The sequence below is a fragment of the Athalia rosae genome, chromosome 2, assembly GCF_917208135.1.
Source record: "Athalia rosae chromosome 2, iyAthRosa1.1, whole genome shotgun sequence".
Taxonomy (NCBI): domain Eukaryota; kingdom Metazoa; phylum Arthropoda; class Insecta; order Hymenoptera; family Athaliidae; genus Athalia; species Athalia rosae.
The window spans coordinates 4,599,941-4,620,313 of record NC_064027.1 but is presented as its reverse complement, the minus strand read 5'-3'; the positions used below and the strand labels follow the sequence as shown (position 1 = coordinate 4,620,313).

General features: G+C 38.0%; 3 protein-coding genes and 1 long non-coding RNA gene across 13 annotated transcripts in view; 1 reads left to right on the top strand and 3 right to left on the bottom strand.

The window, feature by feature from the left end:
• Positions 1-181: 181 nt before the first annotated feature.
• On the bottom strand, positions 182-2,829 carry LOC105692327 (vanin-like protein 2). 3 transcript variants are annotated; one of them, XM_020856058.2, is made up of 5 exons: positions 2,581-2,829; positions 2,166-2,266; positions 1,926-2,063; positions 1,683-1,835; positions 182-1,571 (listed from the first exon to the last, which is right to left on the bottom strand). In XM_020856058.2, exons 2-5 carry the CDS (start codon positions 2,229-2,231, stop codon positions 219-221), a joined length of 1,710 nt encoding a protein of 569 aa, XP_020711717.2. In that variant the 5' UTR covers positions 2,232-2,266; positions 2,581-2,829; the 3' UTR covers positions 182-218. The 3 variants fall into 3 exon arrangements, with proteins under 3 accessions (XP_020711717.2, XP_012266871.2, XP_048505968.1); XM_012411448.3 differs by lacking the exon at positions 2,581-2,829 and adding an exon at positions 2,418-2,574; XM_048650011.1 differs by lacking the exon at positions 2,581-2,829 and adding an exon at positions 2,418-2,570 and having other exon boundaries at positions 2,166-2,246.
• A 371-nt stretch (positions 2,830-3,200) lies between these two features.
• Positions 3,201-12,289, bottom strand: LOC105689190 (vanin-like protein 1). 5 transcript variants are annotated; one of them, XM_048650009.1, is made up of 9 exons: positions 11,882-12,018; positions 11,497-11,646; positions 11,278-11,424; positions 11,032-11,195; positions 10,398-10,612; positions 8,056-8,489; positions 7,387-7,840; positions 5,482-5,559; positions 5,241-5,378 (listed from the first exon to the last, which is right to left on the bottom strand). In XM_048650009.1, the coding sequence occupies exons 1-8, from the start codon at positions 11,942-11,944 to the stop codon at positions 5,483-5,485; spliced, it is 1,704 nt and encodes a 567-aa protein (XP_048505966.1). In that variant the 5' UTR covers positions 11,945-12,018; the 3' UTR covers positions 5,241-5,378; position 5,482. The 5 variants fall into 5 exon arrangements, with proteins under 5 accessions (XP_048505965.1, XP_048505964.1, XP_048505966.1 ...); XM_012411498.3 differs by lacking the exons at positions 5,241-5,378; positions 5,482-5,559 and adding an exon at positions 12,150-12,289 and having other exon boundaries at positions 7,227-7,840; positions 11,882-11,974; XM_048650010.1 differs by lacking the exons at positions 5,241-5,378; positions 5,482-5,559 and adding an exon at positions 12,150-12,199 and having other exon boundaries at positions 7,227-7,840; positions 11,497-11,630; positions 11,882-11,974.
• On the top strand, positions 11,045-12,672 carry LOC105692353. Of its 3 annotated transcripts, XR_007276933.1 has the most exons (5): positions 11,045-11,249; positions 11,325-11,456; positions 11,531-11,648; positions 11,744-12,027; positions 12,271-12,672. It is a non-coding gene; the product is annotated as an uncharacterized LOC105692353 (long non-coding RNA). The 3 variants fall into 3 exon arrangements; XR_007276934.1 differs by having other exon boundaries at positions 11,066-11,205; positions 11,744-12,672; XR_001103411.3 differs by having other exon boundaries at positions 11,112-11,249; positions 11,744-12,672.
• A 123-nt stretch (positions 12,673-12,795) lies between these two features.
• LOC105692352 (PHAF1 protein CG7083) overlaps positions 12,796-20,373 on the bottom strand; it is a 28,191-nt gene continuing 20,613 nt past the window's right edge. The window contains exons 1-9 of one of the 2 annotated variants that reach the window (XM_012411500.3): positions 18,824-19,698; positions 18,654-18,737; positions 17,933-18,015; positions 17,446-17,673; positions 17,032-17,250; positions 16,754-16,903; positions 16,461-16,625; positions 16,135-16,314; positions 12,796-16,054 (exon numbers count right to left, since the gene is read on the bottom strand). In XM_012411500.3, the coding sequence (XP_012266923.2) occupies positions 15,857-16,054; positions 16,135-16,314; positions 16,461-16,625; positions 16,754-16,903; positions 17,032-17,250; positions 17,446-17,673; positions 17,933-18,015; positions 18,654-18,737; positions 18,824-18,881 (1,365 nt within the window). In that variant the 5' untranslated portion in view covers positions 18,882-19,698 and the 3' untranslated portion in view covers positions 12,796-15,856. Of the gene's footprint in view, positions 16,055-16,134; positions 16,315-16,460; positions 16,626-16,753; positions 16,904-17,031; positions 17,251-17,445; positions 17,674-17,932; positions 18,016-18,653; positions 18,738-18,823; positions 19,699-20,373 lie in introns of those variants that run through there. The other variant, XM_048650014.1, reaches the window with a different exon arrangement.

Genomic DNA, 20,373 nt, shown 5'->3' with positions numbered 1-20,373 from the left:
TGAGGGATTAACGTTACGTGCAGAGAATAATTTTCCGCTTGAATTTTGTCGGTACCTTTCCACCTGAAGATAGTGATCCGCTGAGTAGAAGATCATGCGTTTCGCATCCTCGTAAATACCTTATCTGCAGATAGCTCTGCATAGTGGGTACAGGATCGACTAAATTCTTGCTTTATTCAAATTGATGTTACTTTGAATTATTATTTACCCATCATTGATTATGGCCTGATTGCCACCAAAAAAATATTAGCGATTACAATCGCAAGATTCGGTACACGAGCCACTGTAGACCATGACCCCGTTGGTGCTTCCGTGGATATTTCAGCGATCGTAGCTTCTTTCCAATCGCCAGAAAAATTCCTCCCGAATATCGCGAAGTTGAGCAGGTTTCTTGTACCCGAAGTCAAGTTGTAGACGATACTCCGATCGATTGAGTTTTCGTAATCAACTGCCGAGTACGAAAAATCGCTGGGGTTGAGAGGCAGAATGTCCGTTGTCAACGAACTTGGCATTTGCGCCATGTCAGCATCGGTAGAAAAATTTCCGGATATCACAATGCTGTGGAAGACTGTGGCTGTTACTACATCGTCAGTTACGGCGAACCTAGTGCCGCAGCTTTCGAGGGTAGCATCGGTGCAAGATATGATGCTGCAGACCTGAATTCCACCGGTACCGATACCGGGATACAGTCTGATCCCATTGAAAACGGCGATGCGATATTTGTAGTATTTGGAGGTCTCCGTGACGCTTTCGTTGGCGAAATTGCTGTTAACGTGGAACGAGCAGCAGAATTCTCGATTACAGACTTCCTTGGATATCTCTGTCGTACCGTTAACGAAATCTAATTCGCTGGTGGTGAAGAGAGTGAGGTTTTCCTGGGCGAAAAGCCGCTGAGGAATCACCTCGAGTCCGACGAGAGTTGAAATTTCTGAGTCGTTAAACGCGTAATAGAGTGCCGAAGTCGATGAGACCAACGATACGTTTCGTTCCCCGTTGATAAGTTTCGGTACGGTTGCTACCAGAAGTGCATTCGATGAGTATTCCGGCCAGTACGTTATCAGATGTCCATCTTTCCCGGCGTATATACCGCTACCTCCGCTACCACTTGACGGATTGTTGAAACTCGACGCTAAGAAGTTAACGTCGTTTGCGTAGGACCAGGAGGCCTGTACCTGCAGGGTGGTCAGGTAGGGCATTTCGGAAAACCAATGCGTTGGGTAAACAATGTCAGTGATGTTGTAGTCCTTGACCAATGTCAGAGCTGGTTCTTTGAAAAGGATGTCGAAGCAGATGAAGTGGCCAAAGGTGACATCGAAGTCCGTCGTGAAAGAAGCGACGTCGGCCGTTGAAGTTACGTCGACACCAGGCTCCGCGAAGAGATTGAACTTTCTGTACCGAGATATAATTGTGCCGTTTCGATCAAGCACCACGTTTGTGTTGTAGAAGAATAAGCCGTCGCTCGGACAACCATGAGATTCGGTTTCGGAGGCGTTACATTTTTTCATTTCCATAAGATTAATCACCACGTACATCGAGTAGTTTTGAGCTGCGCATGATAGCGACTGCAGAGCCTATAAATTAAAAAATTAGAGTATGAGGTGAAATCTTTCGAAATCGTCGATCCAAGTATTGCTTAAAGATAGCAAGAATATATTTTTGTCGGTATGGGTACAAGTACAAACCTCGATGACGACGGTTTCGGAGTTTTTACAGGGTACGTGAGCGTTGTCATCGGGCAAGAAGGTACTGAAAGAAGGATACATCGTTCTGTTCTCTTTGGAATAAGTAAAACCCACCGTCAATCCATTTTCTGGAAAAACGATGATGTCTGCGTTCTAAAATCATGAAATACAAGCAAAGCTGTAATTTGACGTGATTATGAGGGAACATCTGTGAACTCGAAACGATGCATCGGAATCACTCACGTGCTCCGCAGCCTTCGCCATCATCGTAATGAAATTCTTAGCATTCTCGTTCGCGATCTCTGTTCCATTATCTCCAGTGAGGACCGGATGATATTCCGCCACTGCACCTACATAGGAAAATTCATCAGCTGCCGAGATCTATACAAAATAAATAAAAATGAGTTAGCTAATAGTTATAGATCATAATAATTGATCACGATTGTTAACTTTGCGAAATATGTTCGGCGCAATAGCAGGTACCTCGTATATCAGTTCATAGAAAACCGCTATCCCAATAACGGCACACAGAAGTCTCGCAATTTGCATTGTTTCTCTCTATATCTGTAATCAGAAACCGATGCCTAACGACATCAGTGAAATGAATGTTAACATTGAATGAATGTTAATTAGGTCATCAATATGCCAAATAATTAGGTGTTGCTTTATCAAAAGATTCTCTAAACTATACAAGCCTTATAAAAAATACACGTACGCGAGTAGCAACAAATATACCTTTAACTTTTTGGAGCCACACGTTTTCCTGTCGGAAGAGCTAATGGCTATACAATTATTTACAGCGCAAGTTTAACTTCCTAATTTTTAATCACTATCGCACTTCAACCGTGAATCTGAAAGGAGCACCTGTCACCATAAAGGCTATTCGGGTTTTGCGTACCTGCTAGCGGCTTTTTGCTGTGCGGTAAATGAATGTGGTTTTTGCGAAGTTTTTTTTTTCTTGAACGTGGGGCATCCCCGCGTATCGTTCTCGCTAGACTCACAAGGCCAGCTTCTGCATACAAATGTAGAAGCGTATATTAACTTATTGTTGTTTCACAATCAGTCAAGTTGGTGTGTCCGTATGTATCTATATTACATATGTATACATTACATTGTATGTATATAATATAAATAATTTTATTCCTGGTATTGCATACCTGGTGATTCACACCTGAACGCAACGTCATATTTGTGGTCTAAGGACATATTCTTTCGACTGTGATGACAATTTCTCAAGTAGATAATTGTGCAAGTTGATCTATGACTCCGTTGAAATCACGAAACGATAAACCAGGCAGGGTCATTTATTTTATTTTTTTTTAATACTGTTTGACTTAGGTAGAAAAATACATCTCCACATAGAAAAAATGTGCTCTTTCTACGCTAAGCAGTCACAGGTTTGAACTACACATTAGAATCAGGTATGCATCTACAAGCATCGATAGGTATAAGCTTCTCAAGCACTTGTAGGAATTTTGATTTATGGTCGTTATTGAAAAACGAACTAACAACATTGTGTGGTTTGTCCACAGTTAATTTTTATTGATAACTGATAATGACCAACCGTACCAGCCATAGGCACATTAGAGCTATTTGTCAAATGATGTAACAGGAATATCCGTGTGGACTCTCTGATAAAATCATGCAAGTTGTACCTAGCACTATAGGTACTACTTTGATTATGACTTCAAAGTTATACTGACTTGGTCACGAAGCGATTCATTAAGATTAAACATCAAAAATATGCTCTCTCCTCAATTTCTCTTCATTATTCAACTGCCGAAGCACTGCCATATGCATTCTTACTTTGAATCGATTGTTTTATGTCTAGAAAATTTTCGTGGCCACTGATTATTGCCACATCGCTACTAAAAATGTAATAGCGACTGCAATTGAAGAATACGGCACATGAACCCCTGCAGATGCTCCGGTAGTTGGTGACTCCGTTGGCTCTTCAATGACGATCTCTTCTTTCCAATCGCCGGAAAAATTCCTCCCGAATATCGCAAAGGTGAGCAGGTTACTCGTACTCGAAGTCAAGTTGTAGACGATACTCCGATCGGTTGAGTTTTCGTAATCAACTGCCGAGTACGAAAAATCGCTGGGGTTGAGAGGCAGAATGTCCGTTGTCAACGAACTTGGCATTTGCGCCATGTCAGCATCGGTAGAAAAATTTCCGGATATCACAATGCTGTGGAAGACTGTGGCTGCTACTACATCGTCAGTTACGGCGAACCTAGTGCCGCAGCTTTCGAGGGTAGCATCGGTGCAAGATATGATGCTGCAGACCTGAATTCCACCGGTACCGATACCGGGATACAGTCTGATCCCATTGAAAACGGCGATGCGATATTTGTAGTATTTGGAGGTCTCCGTGACGCTTTCGTTGGCGAAATTGCTGTTAACGTGGAACGAGCAGCAGAATTCTCGATTACAGACTTCCTTGGATATCTCTGTCGTACCGTTAACGAAATCTAATTCGCTGGTGGTGAAGAGAGTGAGGTTTTCCTGGGCGAAAAGCCGTTGAGGAATCACCTCGAGTCCGACGAGAGTTGAAATTTCTGAGTCGTTAAACGCGTAATAGAGTGCCGAAGTCGATGAGACCAACGATACGTTTCGTTCCCCGTTGATAAGTTTCGGTACGGTTGCTACCAGAAGTGCATTCGATGAGTATTCCGGCCAGTACGTTATCAGATGTCCATCTTTCCCGGCGTATATACCGCTACCTCCGCTACCACTTGACGGATTGTTGAAACTCGACGCTAAGAAGTTAACGTCGTTTGCGTAGGACCAGGAGGCCTGTACCTGCAGGGTGGTCAGGTAGGGCATTTCGGAAAACCAATGCGTTGGGTAAACAATGTCAGTGATGTTGTAGTCCTTGACCAATGTCAGAGCTGGTTCTTTGAAAAGGATGTCGAAGCAGATGAAGTGGCCAAAGGTGACATCGAAGTCCGTCGTGAAAGAAGCGACGTCGGCCGTTGAAGTTACGTCGACACCAGGCTCCGCGAAGAGATTGAACTTTCTGTACCGAGATATAATTGTGCCGTTTCGATCAAGCACCACGTTTGTGTTGTAGAAGAATAAGCCGTCGCTCGGACAACCATGAGATTCGGTTTCGGAGGCGTTACATTTTTTCATTTCCATAAGATTAATCACCACGTACATCGAGTAGTTTTGAGCTGCGCATGATAGCGACTGCAGAGCCTATAAATTAAAAAATTAGAGTATGAGGTGAAATCTTTCGAAATCGTCGATCCAAGTATTGCTTAAAGATAGCAAGAATATATTTTTGTCGGTATGGGTACAAGTACAAACCTCGATGACGACGGTTTCGGAGTTTTTACAGGGTACGTGAGCGTTGTCATCGGGCAAGAAGGTACTGAAAGAAGGATACATCGTTCTGTTCTCTTTGGAATAAGTAAAACCCACCGTCAATCCATTTTCTGGAAAAACGATGATGTCTGCGTTCTAAAATCATGAAATACAAGCAAAGCTGTAATTTGACGTGATTATGAGGGAACATCTGTGAACTCGAAACGATGCATCGGAATCACTCACGTGCTCCGCAGCCTTCGCCATCATCGTAATGAAATTCTTAGCATTCTCGTTCGCGATCTCTGTTCCATTATCTCCAGTGAGGACCGGATGATATTCCGCCACTGCACCTATATAGGAAAATTCATCAGCTGCTGAGACCTGATGAAAATAAATAAAAATGGGTTACAGAATACGGGTAGATTTTTATTATTGACTTACGATTGTCAGATCTGCACAATCGGCTTCATATAGCGAACCATACCTTAAATGTTAGTTGGCAGCAAATTACCAGTACGATGACGGAAGACAACAGTTTGAAGACCCACATGGTTATTTATATCTGAAATACGAATCAATAATGTTCATGTGGTAGGAAATAAATTGTCGGAATACAAGTCGATCAACACAGATTTTCAATCGAACAAAAAACAATTTTATGGCTTTGCAATTATTTATAAAAAAAAAAAAAAATGCCAACTCTTGATCGGTAAAATTTCGGGTATCGGCATTAGGACAATATAGATATCCGGATAACTGATTCATAATTCGGCCTCAATATCAGATTACTCGACTCGAAAAGAATGCACTGCACTTGACAGAACACTCTCAATTAATTATTTTAAATTAACGGAGATTTCTTATCACAACAATAATAGTATAACAATTACTTTTTCCAATATGCAAGAGCACTATACGCGTTATGCTTCAATGAAGATTTAAAGGCGTATAAAGTCGATGTTTGAAATTTCGTAGAATTTGAACTTACTGCAATGTCGGTCGTCGACCGAGGACTAGAACAAGTGTCAGAAAATAGTCATTTTATATGATTTTTTATACGTCACCGCTTTTATCGTGTAAATTTATCTTTGGGCTTCCCCCACGTTTGGTGAATCAAATACATACAGTTAGTTAAAAATAACACTCATCCAGTATAGATTAATTTTCGCGATACGATTGCTCTGATTTGATTCACATTCTACGTTTAATTTTCTTTGCGGGGTGATTAATGTAGCGATGAAATTGATTCGGCCAACAAATTTTTGGCGAGGATACTTCCACAGTCTTATTATTAGCGAAATGCAAGGTTGCGATCAGAATTGAATAATTCAGATCCACGTCAAAGAAACCTGTGTACGTATCTGGTACAATTGTGAGGTCCCTAGACTCCTCAAGTAGATCTTCTTTGATCTTCTTGGCGCACCAAATCTAAATGAAATAAATTCAATTTTCATTTCCAGCGGTATTATGATTGCATCTGATGATAAAGTCGCTGAAATGATGGACAAGGCAGTTCGTAAGATTTGGAAATTGAGAACAAAAACCAAAGGACGTAAATATTGCCTGTTTTTTCTCCGTAAAGAGTGATCATGTTCTCCCCATCAGTAAATTTTGGTAAATCTCATTTACCAACTATGTTCTACAGTCAGTTTTTTTGAATTGTATAATTGTCCCCGTTTTTTGTGTCTATAGTAGGTGTTTGAGTCAGAAGTTGGAATAGAATTTGTTATTAGATTATTGTAAAGCTATTGGGCTTTACTTGCACAGCTATGTTCACGATAAGAAGAAACACACGTCTGTATACCTATAGTTTTGCAATAATTCCTCAGTTGGTTTCCGAGTTATCATTCGGCAAATGATTCTGCAGCTCTCTAAATAACAGAAGTTGATAAAAAAAACAGCGCGTATAATAAAAAAAACATATGATCTATCTTGATCCTCAATATAATCTCTGCATGATTCACAGATTCAAAACTACGTGTAAATGAGTAATTATATATATAAGTATATATGATTTGGTTTTATATTGCAGATTATATCGCATAAATGAAGTCACCCATAATTTTGGTGTCTATACACGAGCTTCGCATCCAACGTTCGTCACAAAAAATGTGGGATTAGAATGATGAAGGGTACCTACTTTCGCACGTTTCACTTACTGATAAATCACAATACTGTTCAATATACAAGTATATAATCATCACTCTTCCTAAATAACACGAGTGCAAAAAGAATTATGGCGTTTTATTTTGAAGTACAAACTAAAATGGTCGATTTTCATACATTCTTTCGAATCATAGCTCTGAAAAATATGTTAGGATCATCAGAAGTTCACAGAGGATGCCCCCTATGATCCGCAAAACAGAAATGTGATGAATGCTAAAATCACCTGATCCCGAAAAATCATCGTTTCCAGGCTTCGTCACGTCTGAACCATCGGTAGCAAAATTTCTACCATAAATAGCAAACGTCAAAATATCATTCCGATGTTCGATGAGTTGAAATTTGATTCTACGGGTTTTCACCAGTTCATCGATTTCGAGGAAAATTTCGTTAGCTTGCAGCGGTAGAAGTTGCTCATGCGTTAACGTCTCGACAATTTGCAATTTTTCCTCATCGTTGGGAAAGTCTCCGACAATCGTGATGTTATCAAATCTAGTAACGTAGTCCATAGATGATTCACTCGGTAAACGACGCCCGCAACTCGCTAAGGTATCGTTGATGCAAGCGAAAATCCCGCAGGTTTGTATGCCGCCAGTTCTAATGCCTGAGTAATCTCTCACCCCATTAAAAACGGCGAGACGATATCTATAGTAGAATGGAATTCTCCGTGCAGGCGAACCCTGAAACAAATATGATTAACATTGCGAGATTTTTATAGCAAACCTTTCGAGGCATTCTTCTGTAGCTAACGGTATTACTCGAAAATATGCTCTTGTAAGCTTGGTATGTGACTCACCTTGATTGAGTCGGAATCCAAAGAATCGAAGAAATTGATTTTGTCGTAAAGAACATTAAAAGTCCATCATAACTGTATAATGTATCTGTATGTACTTACAATATCCGATTCCGTATTTTCCACCAGCGTCCGGGTAATGCTCGTTTTCAGATAAAATTGGCAGCAAAGTCCTCTATCACATAATTCAACATCATGTTCATTCTCTCTTGGATCGATTTCCAACGTTGTATATGGTTCCAAATTGTCCCTTCTGAGGGTAATTTCGTGACTAGCATTTTGGTCAGCTGTCGAAACTATCTCAGACATGTTGTACACCATGGAAAAGTAATTTCCATTTGCTACAGGGTCGGTTCGTGCTGGAACATCAGCAACAATCAAAATGTTCGAGTTCGTTTCAGGCATAACCGAAGCCATGGTGCCACGACGTCCACCGAATATTCCACTTCCGCCTGAACCGACAATTGGGTCATTGCACCCAGAGGCAAGAAGGTTGACGTCCATCGTGTATGACCAGGCCATTTCGGTCTGAACGGCTGTAAATTCAATCCAAATTCAAGCCTCAGGAACACGAATCCGTCGACTAAATTGAGCTACGAATTTTCGTCATCCAGATATCTCAATTTTTCTGCTTCGAAAGGTGAAAAATTGGTGATAACTCGATCAATTTTCTAGATAATCAATTTGGCTTCCAGATTCGGATTTCTGAGCGCAAATTACATAAGAAAAGCATAGAAAGCCCAATAAAAGAAATGTTGATTTTTTACCCCAAAATCGCAAAAACTCCAAGGGGTACCCCTTTGGATTTTTTCGATTTTTGGGCCAAAAATGAAGTATTTTTAAGGTGGCGGTGGGTCTTATTGTACGGGTTATAATGGGTTTTCAGCGACACGAAATGCTTGGATCAGACACTTCGATCCCCGCTTTCGATAGAAAAACTTCAAAGCTGTAGATCGATGTAGGTGGTTTTATGGAAAAATGAGACGCTGCGATACAAGAATAAAACGATCTATTGAAGGAGCTAGATATTATTTGCAGAGACGATATCACGTGTGAGTCATTGTACTATGACGGATCAATCGATCGATCCACCAATAAAAATCAAACAAATGTTGTTCGCGGTATTTTGATGTAGTTGAATGTATTTCGAACTCCATTTTTCTGCTCCCAAAAATGAAAAATTGGCGATAACTTGATCAGTTTTTTGGGCCAAAAATTAAGTATCTTTAAAATCGTCCGTATGGCACTTTTCTTACGTATTTTGATCTCAGGAATCCGAATCTGAAAGAAAAATTGATCTATCTCTAAAAATGACCAAGTTATCGCCAATTTTCAGCTTTTTGGGGTCAAAAATAAAAAATCGATTTTTTATTCTATCTTAATGTAATTTGAGCTCAGGAATCCGAATCCGAAAGACAAATTGATATATCTGCAAAAATGACCGAGTTATCCCCATTTTTTCGCGATTTTTGGCATAAATTTGAGGATATCTCGAAGGGAAAAAATCGTAGCTCAATTTGACTTCCGGATTCGTGTTCCTGAGGTCAAAATACATAAGAAAAGTGCCATACGATCAATTTTAAAAAATAAAAAATTTTGGTCAAAATTTGAAAAAATCGTAAGGGGTACCCCTTGGAAAAATCTCAAATTTTGGGCAAAAATTTTTATTTTTTAAAATTGATCGTATGGCACTTTTCTTATGTATTTTGACCTCAGGAACACGAATCCGGAAGTCAAATTGAGCTACGATTTTTTCCCTTCGAGATATCTTCATTTTTCCACTCTAAAAAGTAGAAAATTGGCGATAACTCGATTAATTTTATAGACAGATCAATTTGGCTTTCAGATTCGGATTCCTGGGATCAAAATACATAAGAATAGCATATAAAATAAAAAATTTTTTTTTGGTCCAAAATCGCCAAAATTCCAAGGGGATTTTTTGGATTTGGATTTTTTCGATTTTTGGGCCAAAAATGAAGTATTTTAAAAATCAATCGCAGGACACTGTTCTAACGTATTTTGACTCCAGGAACACGAATCCGTCGATTAAATTGAACTACGAATTTTTCCCATCGAGATATTCTCATTTTTTCATTTGTCAACTTCGGTTTTTTCATCACATTTTGGAATGATCAATGGATTTTGACATAGTTCGTGCATTTTGTTGATAAAGAAATAGATCATTACGCGTGGATGTACGGCAATAATCCGATCGAATCTTAGAAAATTCGTTTTCGGGTTCACCGGGTCGGAAATATTGAATATAGCGGAAACGTCGAAATTTGCAATTTTTACCATGAATCCAGGAATCGTAGCTATTGGGGATTCTTACTTTTGACGTTAATAAGTGGTCTGAACATTGTTCTATTAAGTTTGAAACATATTTTGGAACATGTGGCCGTTTGACGTGAAATGCCCCATTTATATTAAACTGCAATATTTACCAGTCATGAATGGCAATGCTGAGTACCAGTGTATGCTATAAACAAAGTCCGTTATGTTCATTTTTCGAACTAACGTCAGACTTGGTTCTTTAAAGATCATGTCGAAGGCTATGAAGACCCCAAAAGTAACACCGAAGTCCGTTTCGAATATTGTTAATTCTGGAAATTCCGTTCTGTTGAAACCAACTTCTCCGAACAGGTTGTATTTACGATATCTTGAAAGGAAAATTTAATATTAATATGGATATGGGCATGTTGGGATTGCAAATTTCAAAATAGATACAAAATAATGATGTTGAATTCATTTTGAATCTCGATGATTCCAAGTAACCACATCTTCTACAGAAAATGTAAGATAAACTATACTTTTCTTTGAAACAAAAAGGTCTTCAAACCAATTACAAACTTGACTGAATTTAAAGCCGTTTCAGTCAAGAGCCCCACCCAGTTTAATTGATGGTCATTAGCAACAATATGGGCGATAATAGAAATTGCCATGTACCGTCAAAAATCATCAAGGCCAAGTCTTTCAACGTTGAAGCAAGTTGAAATAGGAGCATGAAATTGTGATGTGACGAAAATTCTGTGCAATTCGAATTCAAAGGTCGTTCGATAAGACGACTGTTGTGATTACCTGGCGATAACTGTTCCATTTCTATCAAAAACTACGTTTGTATTATAAAAAAGATATCCGTCATCGCTGCAGTTAGTTCTGTGTGCGCAAACAACCTTCTCGGAGACATTAATAATTACGTAAATGGAATTATTGCGCGCCGCGCAAGCCACTATCTTGATAGCCTGGAAAAATGTAAACTTGTTTAATTCAAACAATGTATTGTTCGTACCGTTATGGTATGAAAATTTTCATGCAAAGATCTACCTCCAGTGTATCCGTATTATCAGTGCAAGGGTTTACTTCATTTTTAGGATCTGGAATGAAACTGCTCCACATGGGGTAAACGTCTCTGTTCGTGCTGTCTCTTCCATTTGTTAAACCACTTTCAGGAAATACGATAATATCCGTGTACTGCAATATCAATCATCACTTCGCTTACACTAGTAAGGTTGAATAGTGTTCGATCTATTATAATATTCTTACGTATTCAGAAGCTTTTTCAATGAACTTTTTGTAGTTGTTGGCATTTTCGTTGAATATTTCTTCAGGACTATCGCCAATTTTGATCGGATGATATTCAACGACTGCTGCCCTATACGCGATACCGTTTTCTTCTCCTGCAAATGCTGAAAACTGTAAGTTTCTACTGTTATAATTTTTTGATAAACTAATTGCTTTCCAAAAGTTTGAACAAGCTTTAAAAATTGTTCGATTCGGATGCAAATTTCAGGGGCATAGCTTAAAAAGCTCAACACTGAATGCTTCGCTCGGAATTAGTATTGGAAAGGTAGAAAAAAGCTGTAATCGTAAACGTACATGGTGCACATCAAGCATTAGTTTGTGAAGCGAGATTACAAAAAAATCATACCTCTACACAACAGAGCTCAGCAATCAGAATCTGGAGGACGAAAGAGACACGTTTGACCAACATCACGAAAGAAGTAACATTTGGATAAAAAATCTGAAAGAGAAAAAAGCGACGGAATTGAAAAACGTGACGTAAATTATAATAAGGTACGCGTCTTCAGTTTAACTGTCATAAGACATAATTCGAAAGAGCTCGTTAGTTCCAATATTACAACGACGCCACTACCGCACTAGAATTGTTATCTGCTGTAATTTATTATCGTTATTACCAATTGCAGGATTTATTGTGTTGGGGGTAAATGTATAATTTGTAAATTTTATCACAACATTTTTCAATCAGTTTTGCTAATGATTTCTTCTATGAATTTTATGTGAAATTCTGCTTGTCAGCGATCAGTTTGAAGTCTATTATCAGTACAAGTAGTTGCAGACTCAAGTGTTGGGGATTTTGGTGACGTGAATAACTTGGAATCGTGATCGATCTTTATTGGGATGATGTGAGGATTATACGCTTGACCGCTTTATCGCCTGTTCGAATGAATTATAATGGTCTTATATAGCGGAATGCGTGACTTTGATCACTCTATTTATATGTATATCCAGGTACACCTTTTTAAACACGAACAAACCTGCTTACAAACATAAATTATGCATTGGCACCTGCAGCCAACGCTGTTTTTGGACCGTACAGTCGTTAATTTTACATTTCGCATAAAATAATCCTTGTTTTGAACATGTACTTTTATAATTTTTTGTTCTAATAAATTATGCGTCTATGGATTTCGAACCAGTGTCGAATGTACGATATAATGACACCGATTACCTTTTATTTTTACTGTCAGATGATTCAATATTTGATGAATTTATTATGGTTGTACAACATTACATTGTAAAGGTGTGATAAATGTTTTACGATTGATTTTTGAGATCCTTTATTCGTCGGGTGAACATACAAAAGACGTATGTAACGGGCATGTGTTGCAACAACATTAATTATTAAAACCAGTAATTGGTTTTCTTAATGAACGTAAGGAGTACTTCAATTTCCTACTGTGAAAAAAAAAGAGGAAAGAAATAACAAACCAAGCCTCGTTTCCAGTCGTCGCCTGGAATTTTAGATAACAAGAATCGCATTATTGGTACACAATTGAGTCACACAAAACTTATGTGCAAATGCCATACGGATCGTAATATTTCGATTAGATGAATGACGAAATCGTTACGATTTATTAAAATTATTTTTTTTGTCTCTTATATATTATAATAGCAGATATCAAATCAAAACATTCTAATTTCGAAAACGTAATTAATTGTAAAACGCACCGCTTTCGCGTACCAATTAATATCATATTTTGAATAAAATAAATAATCCTAAAGTATAAAAAGTAATATGTATCTCTTGTTCAACAAATTGGATATGTCTTGACTTGCTTCCGTTGATTTAGTTTCCATTTTTAGTTGATTTTCTTTTTTGTTTTTTTTTGTTTGTTTTCCACGTTTTCGTTTTTAAATATACGTACAATACATAATGAGAAACATATATTATTACAAATTCATAAAATCATGTAATCTCAGAAAATGACAAATCATCGCGTAAACTACGATACTTAAAATCGCGAAAATATAGGGTCTACACAGCTAATCGTATTGTTACACATCTAGATACAAACATATGCGCAATTATTGTTATTCTTCAATTCGATACCAATTCTGGCACCGAACTGATGTGGTTAATTCTTTGACAAAACTTGAATCTACAATAATTCAAAAAGGTTTGAGGCAGCTACTGGTAGGTACGGAAAGTTTGTTCATACATCAGTATGTAAATTACAACGTATGGACAGAATTTCACATAAGTTGGTAGGTACGTACAATAGAGCTACGGAGATATTATTTTAATAATTCGATGCTATATCGATACAATTCATCATGTGAATCGTAACCACTTTTACCACAAATAAATGTGTCCAGAAAGAGTATTCTGCTAAGTAATTGTTTTGTACTTCCAATACTAGCAAGCCAGTAGTAAAATGAATTTGTGGTATTTATTTGTTAATATAAATTATTAATTTTTAACAACTCGAACGCGTAAATCCTTATACTGATTCTATTCCATAATAGGTATATAAATTTTTACTTTTTTTTTTTCTTTCGAATAAATTTGAACATACTTCGCCACTAATAATGTGACGTTTTTTTAAGTTTTCTTTTTTGCTCTTTTGTTAAAAAGCCTAAAAATACACACAAGGTTCGCTGAGTGTGGTGCATGAAGTCTTTGAATTTCGTAGTATGTTTTTTATTCTTTTATTTATTATGAAAATCAATTCGTCAAACATTGACGATTAGCTTTTTTCTTCTGGGACAGTTAGACATATGAGTCTTCTATTTTTTGAAGATTAATCTATGTAAGAAACATACATATATTTGTGATTCTGCACATCATTAATCCTTGGCTTTGACAGCAAATTATTGTCTCAAATACGGGAAAAACAACAGAAAAAGTAGGCAGATAATTTATAATATAATTAATTTAAGGAATTGAAATATCACTAGCTAAATCAATTTTCATCACGAAGCTGCGTCACTTGGGACACTCTAGCGTTGCTACAATTGTTATAATTAATATTTTCTGTTCTCGCCTTTTTTTTCTTCCTTCTTAAATCACGCGTTAGAAAAATTCAGTTACGAAAATTAAATGTTAAATTCATAAGTTACAATTATCATTCTCGATTATTTGTATAATTTTTAACTACACTATCTATGCAATTTTTTTATTAGTTACTTTCTATTTTTACGCTAGGGGGGGGGGGGGGGGCAGAAAAGGGGTTGACTTACATCACGTAATTCATTACCAAGTAGTATTTATATCAATTACGATTATTAAGCATATTATGAAAGTATATGGGTATATTCAATATCTCGTATTGAAACTATTATGTAAAATAGATTCCAGGCATCCCAAAAATTGATTCTGATTACATATAAACAGGTTTTGAGTACTTAAGAACCCAAACCATCGTCTACTGTGAGAAGTGAAAACTAATAAAAGTTCCAAAAATCGTACTTAACGTCTTCTGATTTCTAAATAGCTTATTATCCAGAATACAAGTTGAGCAAAAATAAAACAGCCACTCACAGCGCCAATATGGAGTTTCAATGACTGTTTACCTGAATATTGTACTGAATCTGAACGTAATGATATTTGCCGTACCCATGCAGAATAGGTAAATTTGTGAACGTTCTGTAAACCTGATTCCATTATACATAATATTTTTCCATACTGTAAGGAGATATCCATTCACAGATTCGTCTGCATCTATTTATGAGTCTATACAAAATAGAGTTCATAATCTATCAATGAATGGTCCTATATCCACTTCGTGTTTATGTGAAGAAAGTGTTAACGGAGCAGAGTTAAGTGTTCGACATGTTATCTTCTTTCGAATTTGAATCTACACCAGAATTCCCAATTCTTTACGGAGAGGTCTTGGGAGATTTTATTATGAAAATCACTCAATCCTCCAAAAGGTTAATTTAATGTGTACGTGTGTCCACCGTACCACTAAAGTGTTCAAGTTCGAGAGGTTTACTGCTGAAAATCGTATAGCGATCAGTATTTTGTCCCCTTTTTCATCTATGGGTGTTCGACTGCCTGGATGGTCGTTTGATATTCTCCAGAATATACCTTGCGACGGACTATTTCAGAGAAATGGGCTTTGACTTTTTGATACTTTAACTAATGCGAAAGTTTTGTGAGAAAATTACTCAATCATCCTAACGATAACTCTATATTCCTTATCCTGCATTGTAAACAATTTTTCACATAAACTATGATACTTACGACATATACTTAGAAAGATTATTGATATTATTAATAATAATTTTTTTTTTTCTTTTTAATTTATTATATATTTTCTCCCACGAATGGAGAAGTGGCAAAAAAAAAAGTTATTGCAAGCAATTTTGTTTACAAGGGTCACGCTGCCTCGTATAAAGTAACACTGGCAATATGTTGATTAGCCATTACTTCAACGATCGCATCTCGTACCCCATAACAAAATGTACATCCGAATGGATTTGTTGTGTTTGTCGAAGAGGCGCGATTTAATACAACTGGTCGTGCACTTGCCTTCAACTGCTCGCTTACTCTGTCCCATTTTGTATAGGCAGTGATCTGCAAAACATATTGTGTCACAACCCATGAATTGAAAAATCATCTCACATCAAGTTTTCACAGTCATTGTGCAAACTCACCGTGACTGGGGACGGAGAAACATCAATTAGTTTCCCAGAATCGGCAGCGGAACTGGCTTCCGGGGGTAGATTTAGAGTGAATTCACAACGGTGGTACATATTAAAATTATAATGCCCTGGATAATTTGTATGCAGTACAAATTTTTTCACCCATTGAGTTTTTGCGTCGAACAGAACGTCCTAATGAAAATATGAAAATTCATCGAAACTCTCGACAATGTTTCGAGTAGATGAGTTATGTTGGAAAGGAATATTTTTATGTGAAAATTGTTAGAGATGATATATTTCGTTATTTCGTGTACATCTTGTATTGTATGAGCACTCACCAAGCCAAGGGTAAAGTAATTGTAGAAGAAATCAGAACGTCGGGTTTTGTCCCGTTTGTGTGCATGCGGGCTGTGGATTCGCATCTTGTCTTCTGCCTTGAAAAATACTCGGGAAGGTGCACCAAGTGCACTCAAGACATCTTCGCACGAATCCCCAAACAACACCTTGAACCAAATTTGCTCGTCATTACATCAGCTTTTTTCATCTGTACCCTAAAGTCTATTTATTTTCGAATGAATAACATTCTGTTTTCATTGTTTTGTATAACCAAGTATCAAATAGCTTTCACTACCTCTTTGGTAAAACGATGTTTTTTAGGCTCCAGTAGAACCCTTGTGGCTGAGCTGCCCTCGGTGAACAGGTGCAATCTCAAGCCGCGTGTATGAATTTTGTCCCTAACAACCTCAGCCTTCTCCAAGTACAAGTTATTGTGGTAGCATACCTAAAAAAAGTAAAGGTGAGTTCACTTACTGTTAGAAATATTTTTTGAATTATCAGATGAAAAATAGTTCAACATCTGATGAATTTGATGTAAAATTCACGACAAAATAAGAATATAGCAATACGAACGAGAGGTAAGGGTGGAGGCGGCGCCTTAAGACTGTGTTCTTCAGCCCCGGTGGCCGCTCCCGTAGCTATGTTATTCCCAACGTAAATAGCTGTTTTTGCAACCAATGGTGAGGCTCCATTAGAAAATTGTAGGGAGCCCAACCCATGTGCATAGCCTGGCTGGAATTTTGAATCTATGGGGAAGTAGAAGGACAGACCTCGGAAGTTCAGGACAAATACCTGAAACATAAGTCATCATTAGTATCGTACTATGGAGAACAAAGTACGACAGAATGACGAGGTGTGATTAAGTATCAAGAATCTGGGAAAGAATGATAGAATCTAGTTACAGTTTTTTTAAGCTGAGTCTTGTTAATACATCGAATTCAAGACAATTAATTGATCAACGATTAGATTTCATACTATAAATTTTACCTGTTTGTCGCTGTCGTATACGCCAGGATGAGTAGCCCCAAAAGAATGTTCTATTTGTTCAATGGATGGAAGTACTTCTGGCGAGTTGAAGGGTAGACCACAATATTTGAGTTTAACTAGCTTCATGTTATAGATTTCAATGATTTTCAACCTCTGCGCCACCGGATCGAATATAAGTCTCACTCCGTCGTGTGGTAAATTTATTACTAGGTCTACTTCTAATGGATTCTGAAAAAAGTGTGAATCATGAATTACAAGTTTAATAAACGGAAGAGGTCTGAAATGTTTTTAAAAGAAAATACAATTATGTGTTTTTTGTGCATTTGGAGAGATCTGAAAGGTGTCAGATTCTCAAGTATAGATGTCAATGACAGATGTCACTAGTTGACAGGAGCGCAAAAGCCCATCCCACTGTTTACACTCGCAACTCCTGTCTAACATTTACTGAGCAATAATTTATTAATTATTGTGGAATCGTAATACTCACAGTATCACTGTAGAGAACTTGTACTCCCCTTATAATGCCCACTTGTGATTGTATTATTGCTACGGATTGAGAGAAATGCATTCCTGTAAATCAAGAAAACACAATATCACAAATATATCGGTAAAGCTAGGTGTGATAATGTTAAATGAATCGTATGATGTACTACGTACAGGTGTGTGTGTGTGTGTATAGTACGTACATACAAATAACATAAAACACGTGAACGGTCGTCGTCTACGTATGACAGACAGGAGGAGAAAAAATAAAAGTAAAAGTATTTAAAAGCCTTGAAAATGTGAAACGATCTCTTGGTTTTCAATAAACTTCACGAACAGGAATACTGACATTGAGTTACGAGAAATATAACATCACGTTATCTTCCTTTGTTACAACAATGCCAAAATCGCACGTCTTGACTAATGGTATTAATATAAACATACGAATTACATAATGAGTTATGCGTTGGCTTTTGTGTAACATAGTCTGTTTACGTACATAGCGATAACTTTGTTTACGTACAATTGTCAGAATAATTGTTTACAACTATGATAATAATCGAAACAGAACGTAACGGTCGATTAGGAGGATGACAACCGTTGATAATTAATCCGAAGACAAATCGATAACGCGAAAAATTTAGCAAACTGTTAGATTTTATTTTTCAAAGAATTTCTACGTAATATATGTATAATAAAGAAGTTAGAACCGTTTCGTCACTTGCCTAAAATAAATTCCCACTGCTCGCAGCCGAGGGACCTCTCGGGTACCACCTCAAGCTCCAGCATCCTACGTTTTAGTCCGACACCTATCAGTCACAGAGAATTAATCAAAACCACACCACACGGCCGCAATTTTCCAGTAAACTACGCTGTTTCTTTGTCTGCGACGTACGATTTGTGCTCAGCAAGCGGCCATGTTGACTTTCCTGTCCCACACCATCCCCCACCATCCGACCGCGACTGGCAAACTGTCACTGAACAGCTGATCTCGTGCGCCACCCCCGAGCCTGCCCAAATGTCCAGGAACGTGACGCTGCTACCGAGAGCCCCGAGTGTCCCGTAGAAGGTGCGGTCATCAAAAATTAACTTATTTATTCGTATCACATTCGATAGGGTCGTTCGAGACGATCGATTGGTAAACGACACTTTTTGAGTTTGTCAGGATTATAAGAGTCATCACGTGTTTAATCACACGGTATGACCTTTTTAATGAACGTTACGGTGGGGTCACAATGGTTGAATCGACAAACCGAGTGTGGCGACGTTCCTTTCTTCATTTGTGACTGAAACGTAACTAAAAAATCGTACGTGTTCGCCGGTAAGGGTTGTCTTTTCATGATCACATTACCGTTCACAACTCACAAAGCTTGAAAATCTGTGTTACCGCCATCGCGTAAGTGCATGCAATCGTCGGTACAGCGCGGTAAAAGCTCCGTTGCGTTAAGTGCATTTCTATGCAGAAGACAGAGGACGCTGGCAAACAAGAAGATGCGAGATCTTATCGTAGCCGCAACCCTTCCAGGCGTACATACGATACATAACACACATGGAATAGAATAAATTGAGACCGCGACGATGAATGGACTCGTTGGTCCAGAATTTTTTTTTCAAAATCATTCATATTTCCAGTGGGATCAACGAGATCGGAAATACGGCATTCTGGAAATTGTGCACTTTGAATTCCTCCACCGACGACACGCGCCCTTTGAACTCGAGCACGGATTCGCTGGGGGTGGTTCCTGAAGTTCGAAAATTCCATGTCGCCTGGGAAACGTCTTTCAATCCCTTTGAATTAGACAACGCGTCACGAACTGAGGATTTTTAAATCGATCCCTGAGCTCTAATCGTGCAGAATTTGAGATATATCATGATTGTTTATCGCAGACCGATATGTCGTAGATGTGGACGACGTATCGTTATACACACAGAACTGTAGGTTGTAGATGAGCTGTGGATACATACATGCAATTGCCAATCTAACAGAAAAGGTAATTTACAGAGCAAAACAAGTTTCTAATTGGCGTCGCGTGTGTGTGTATCAGAGGCAGAAAATTTATATCAGTTAGTTGACGTCAGAAAATGCGACGTCAGTTGGGGGCTCGACTTCGCGATACAAGTATACCGTATTCACGAGCATATAGGAGGCTATACAGTCGAATAAGATGCAATGTAAATGAGCCTCGATACGTACAAGATACATACCGTTTTATAGACGCGTCATAAGGCGTTAAATCATTCGTTCGTTCGTTTGCTATATTCTTTTACTTATCGTCTAGGACCATACACCATACATGCGAGAAGCACATCGCACACGCGTGATTGCTGGTTGCATCATCGCCGAGAAAATACATCCGAAAAGTTCAGGTAAATTTACTTTTACCCAAAGAATTACGCCATGTAAGATAAAGCAATGACACGGGTATCTCGTATACATTTTACAAC

Excerpts from the sequence above, each read along its gene's own strand:
- LOC105692327 (XM_020856058.2), bottom strand. The coding sequence starts at position 2,231 with ATGCAAATTGCGAGACTTCTGTGTGCCGTTATTGGGATAGCGGTTTTC. Across the intron at positions 1,836-1,925 it reads TGGCGAAGGCTGCGGAGCAC|AACGCAGACATCATCGTTTT; the intron begins GTGAGTGATTCC and ends TCATGATTTTAG. Across the intron at positions 1,572-1,682 it reads CCGAAACCGTCGTCATCGAG|GCTCTGCAGTCGCTATCATG; the intron begins GTTTGTACTTGT and ends TTTAATTTATAG.
- LOC105689190 (XM_012411498.3), bottom strand. The coding sequence starts at position 11,944 with ATGTTGGTCAAACGTGTCTCTTTCGTCCTCCAGATTCTGATTGCTGAG. Across the intron at positions 11,647-11,881 it reads CTGAGCTCTGTTGTGTAGAG|TTTTCAGCATTTGCAGGAGA; the intron begins GTATGATTTTTT and ends AGAAACTTACAG. Across the intron at positions 8,490-10,397 it reads AGCATTGCCATTCATGACTG|CCGTTCAGACCGAAATGGCC; the intron begins GTAAATATTGCA and ends TTGAATTTACAG.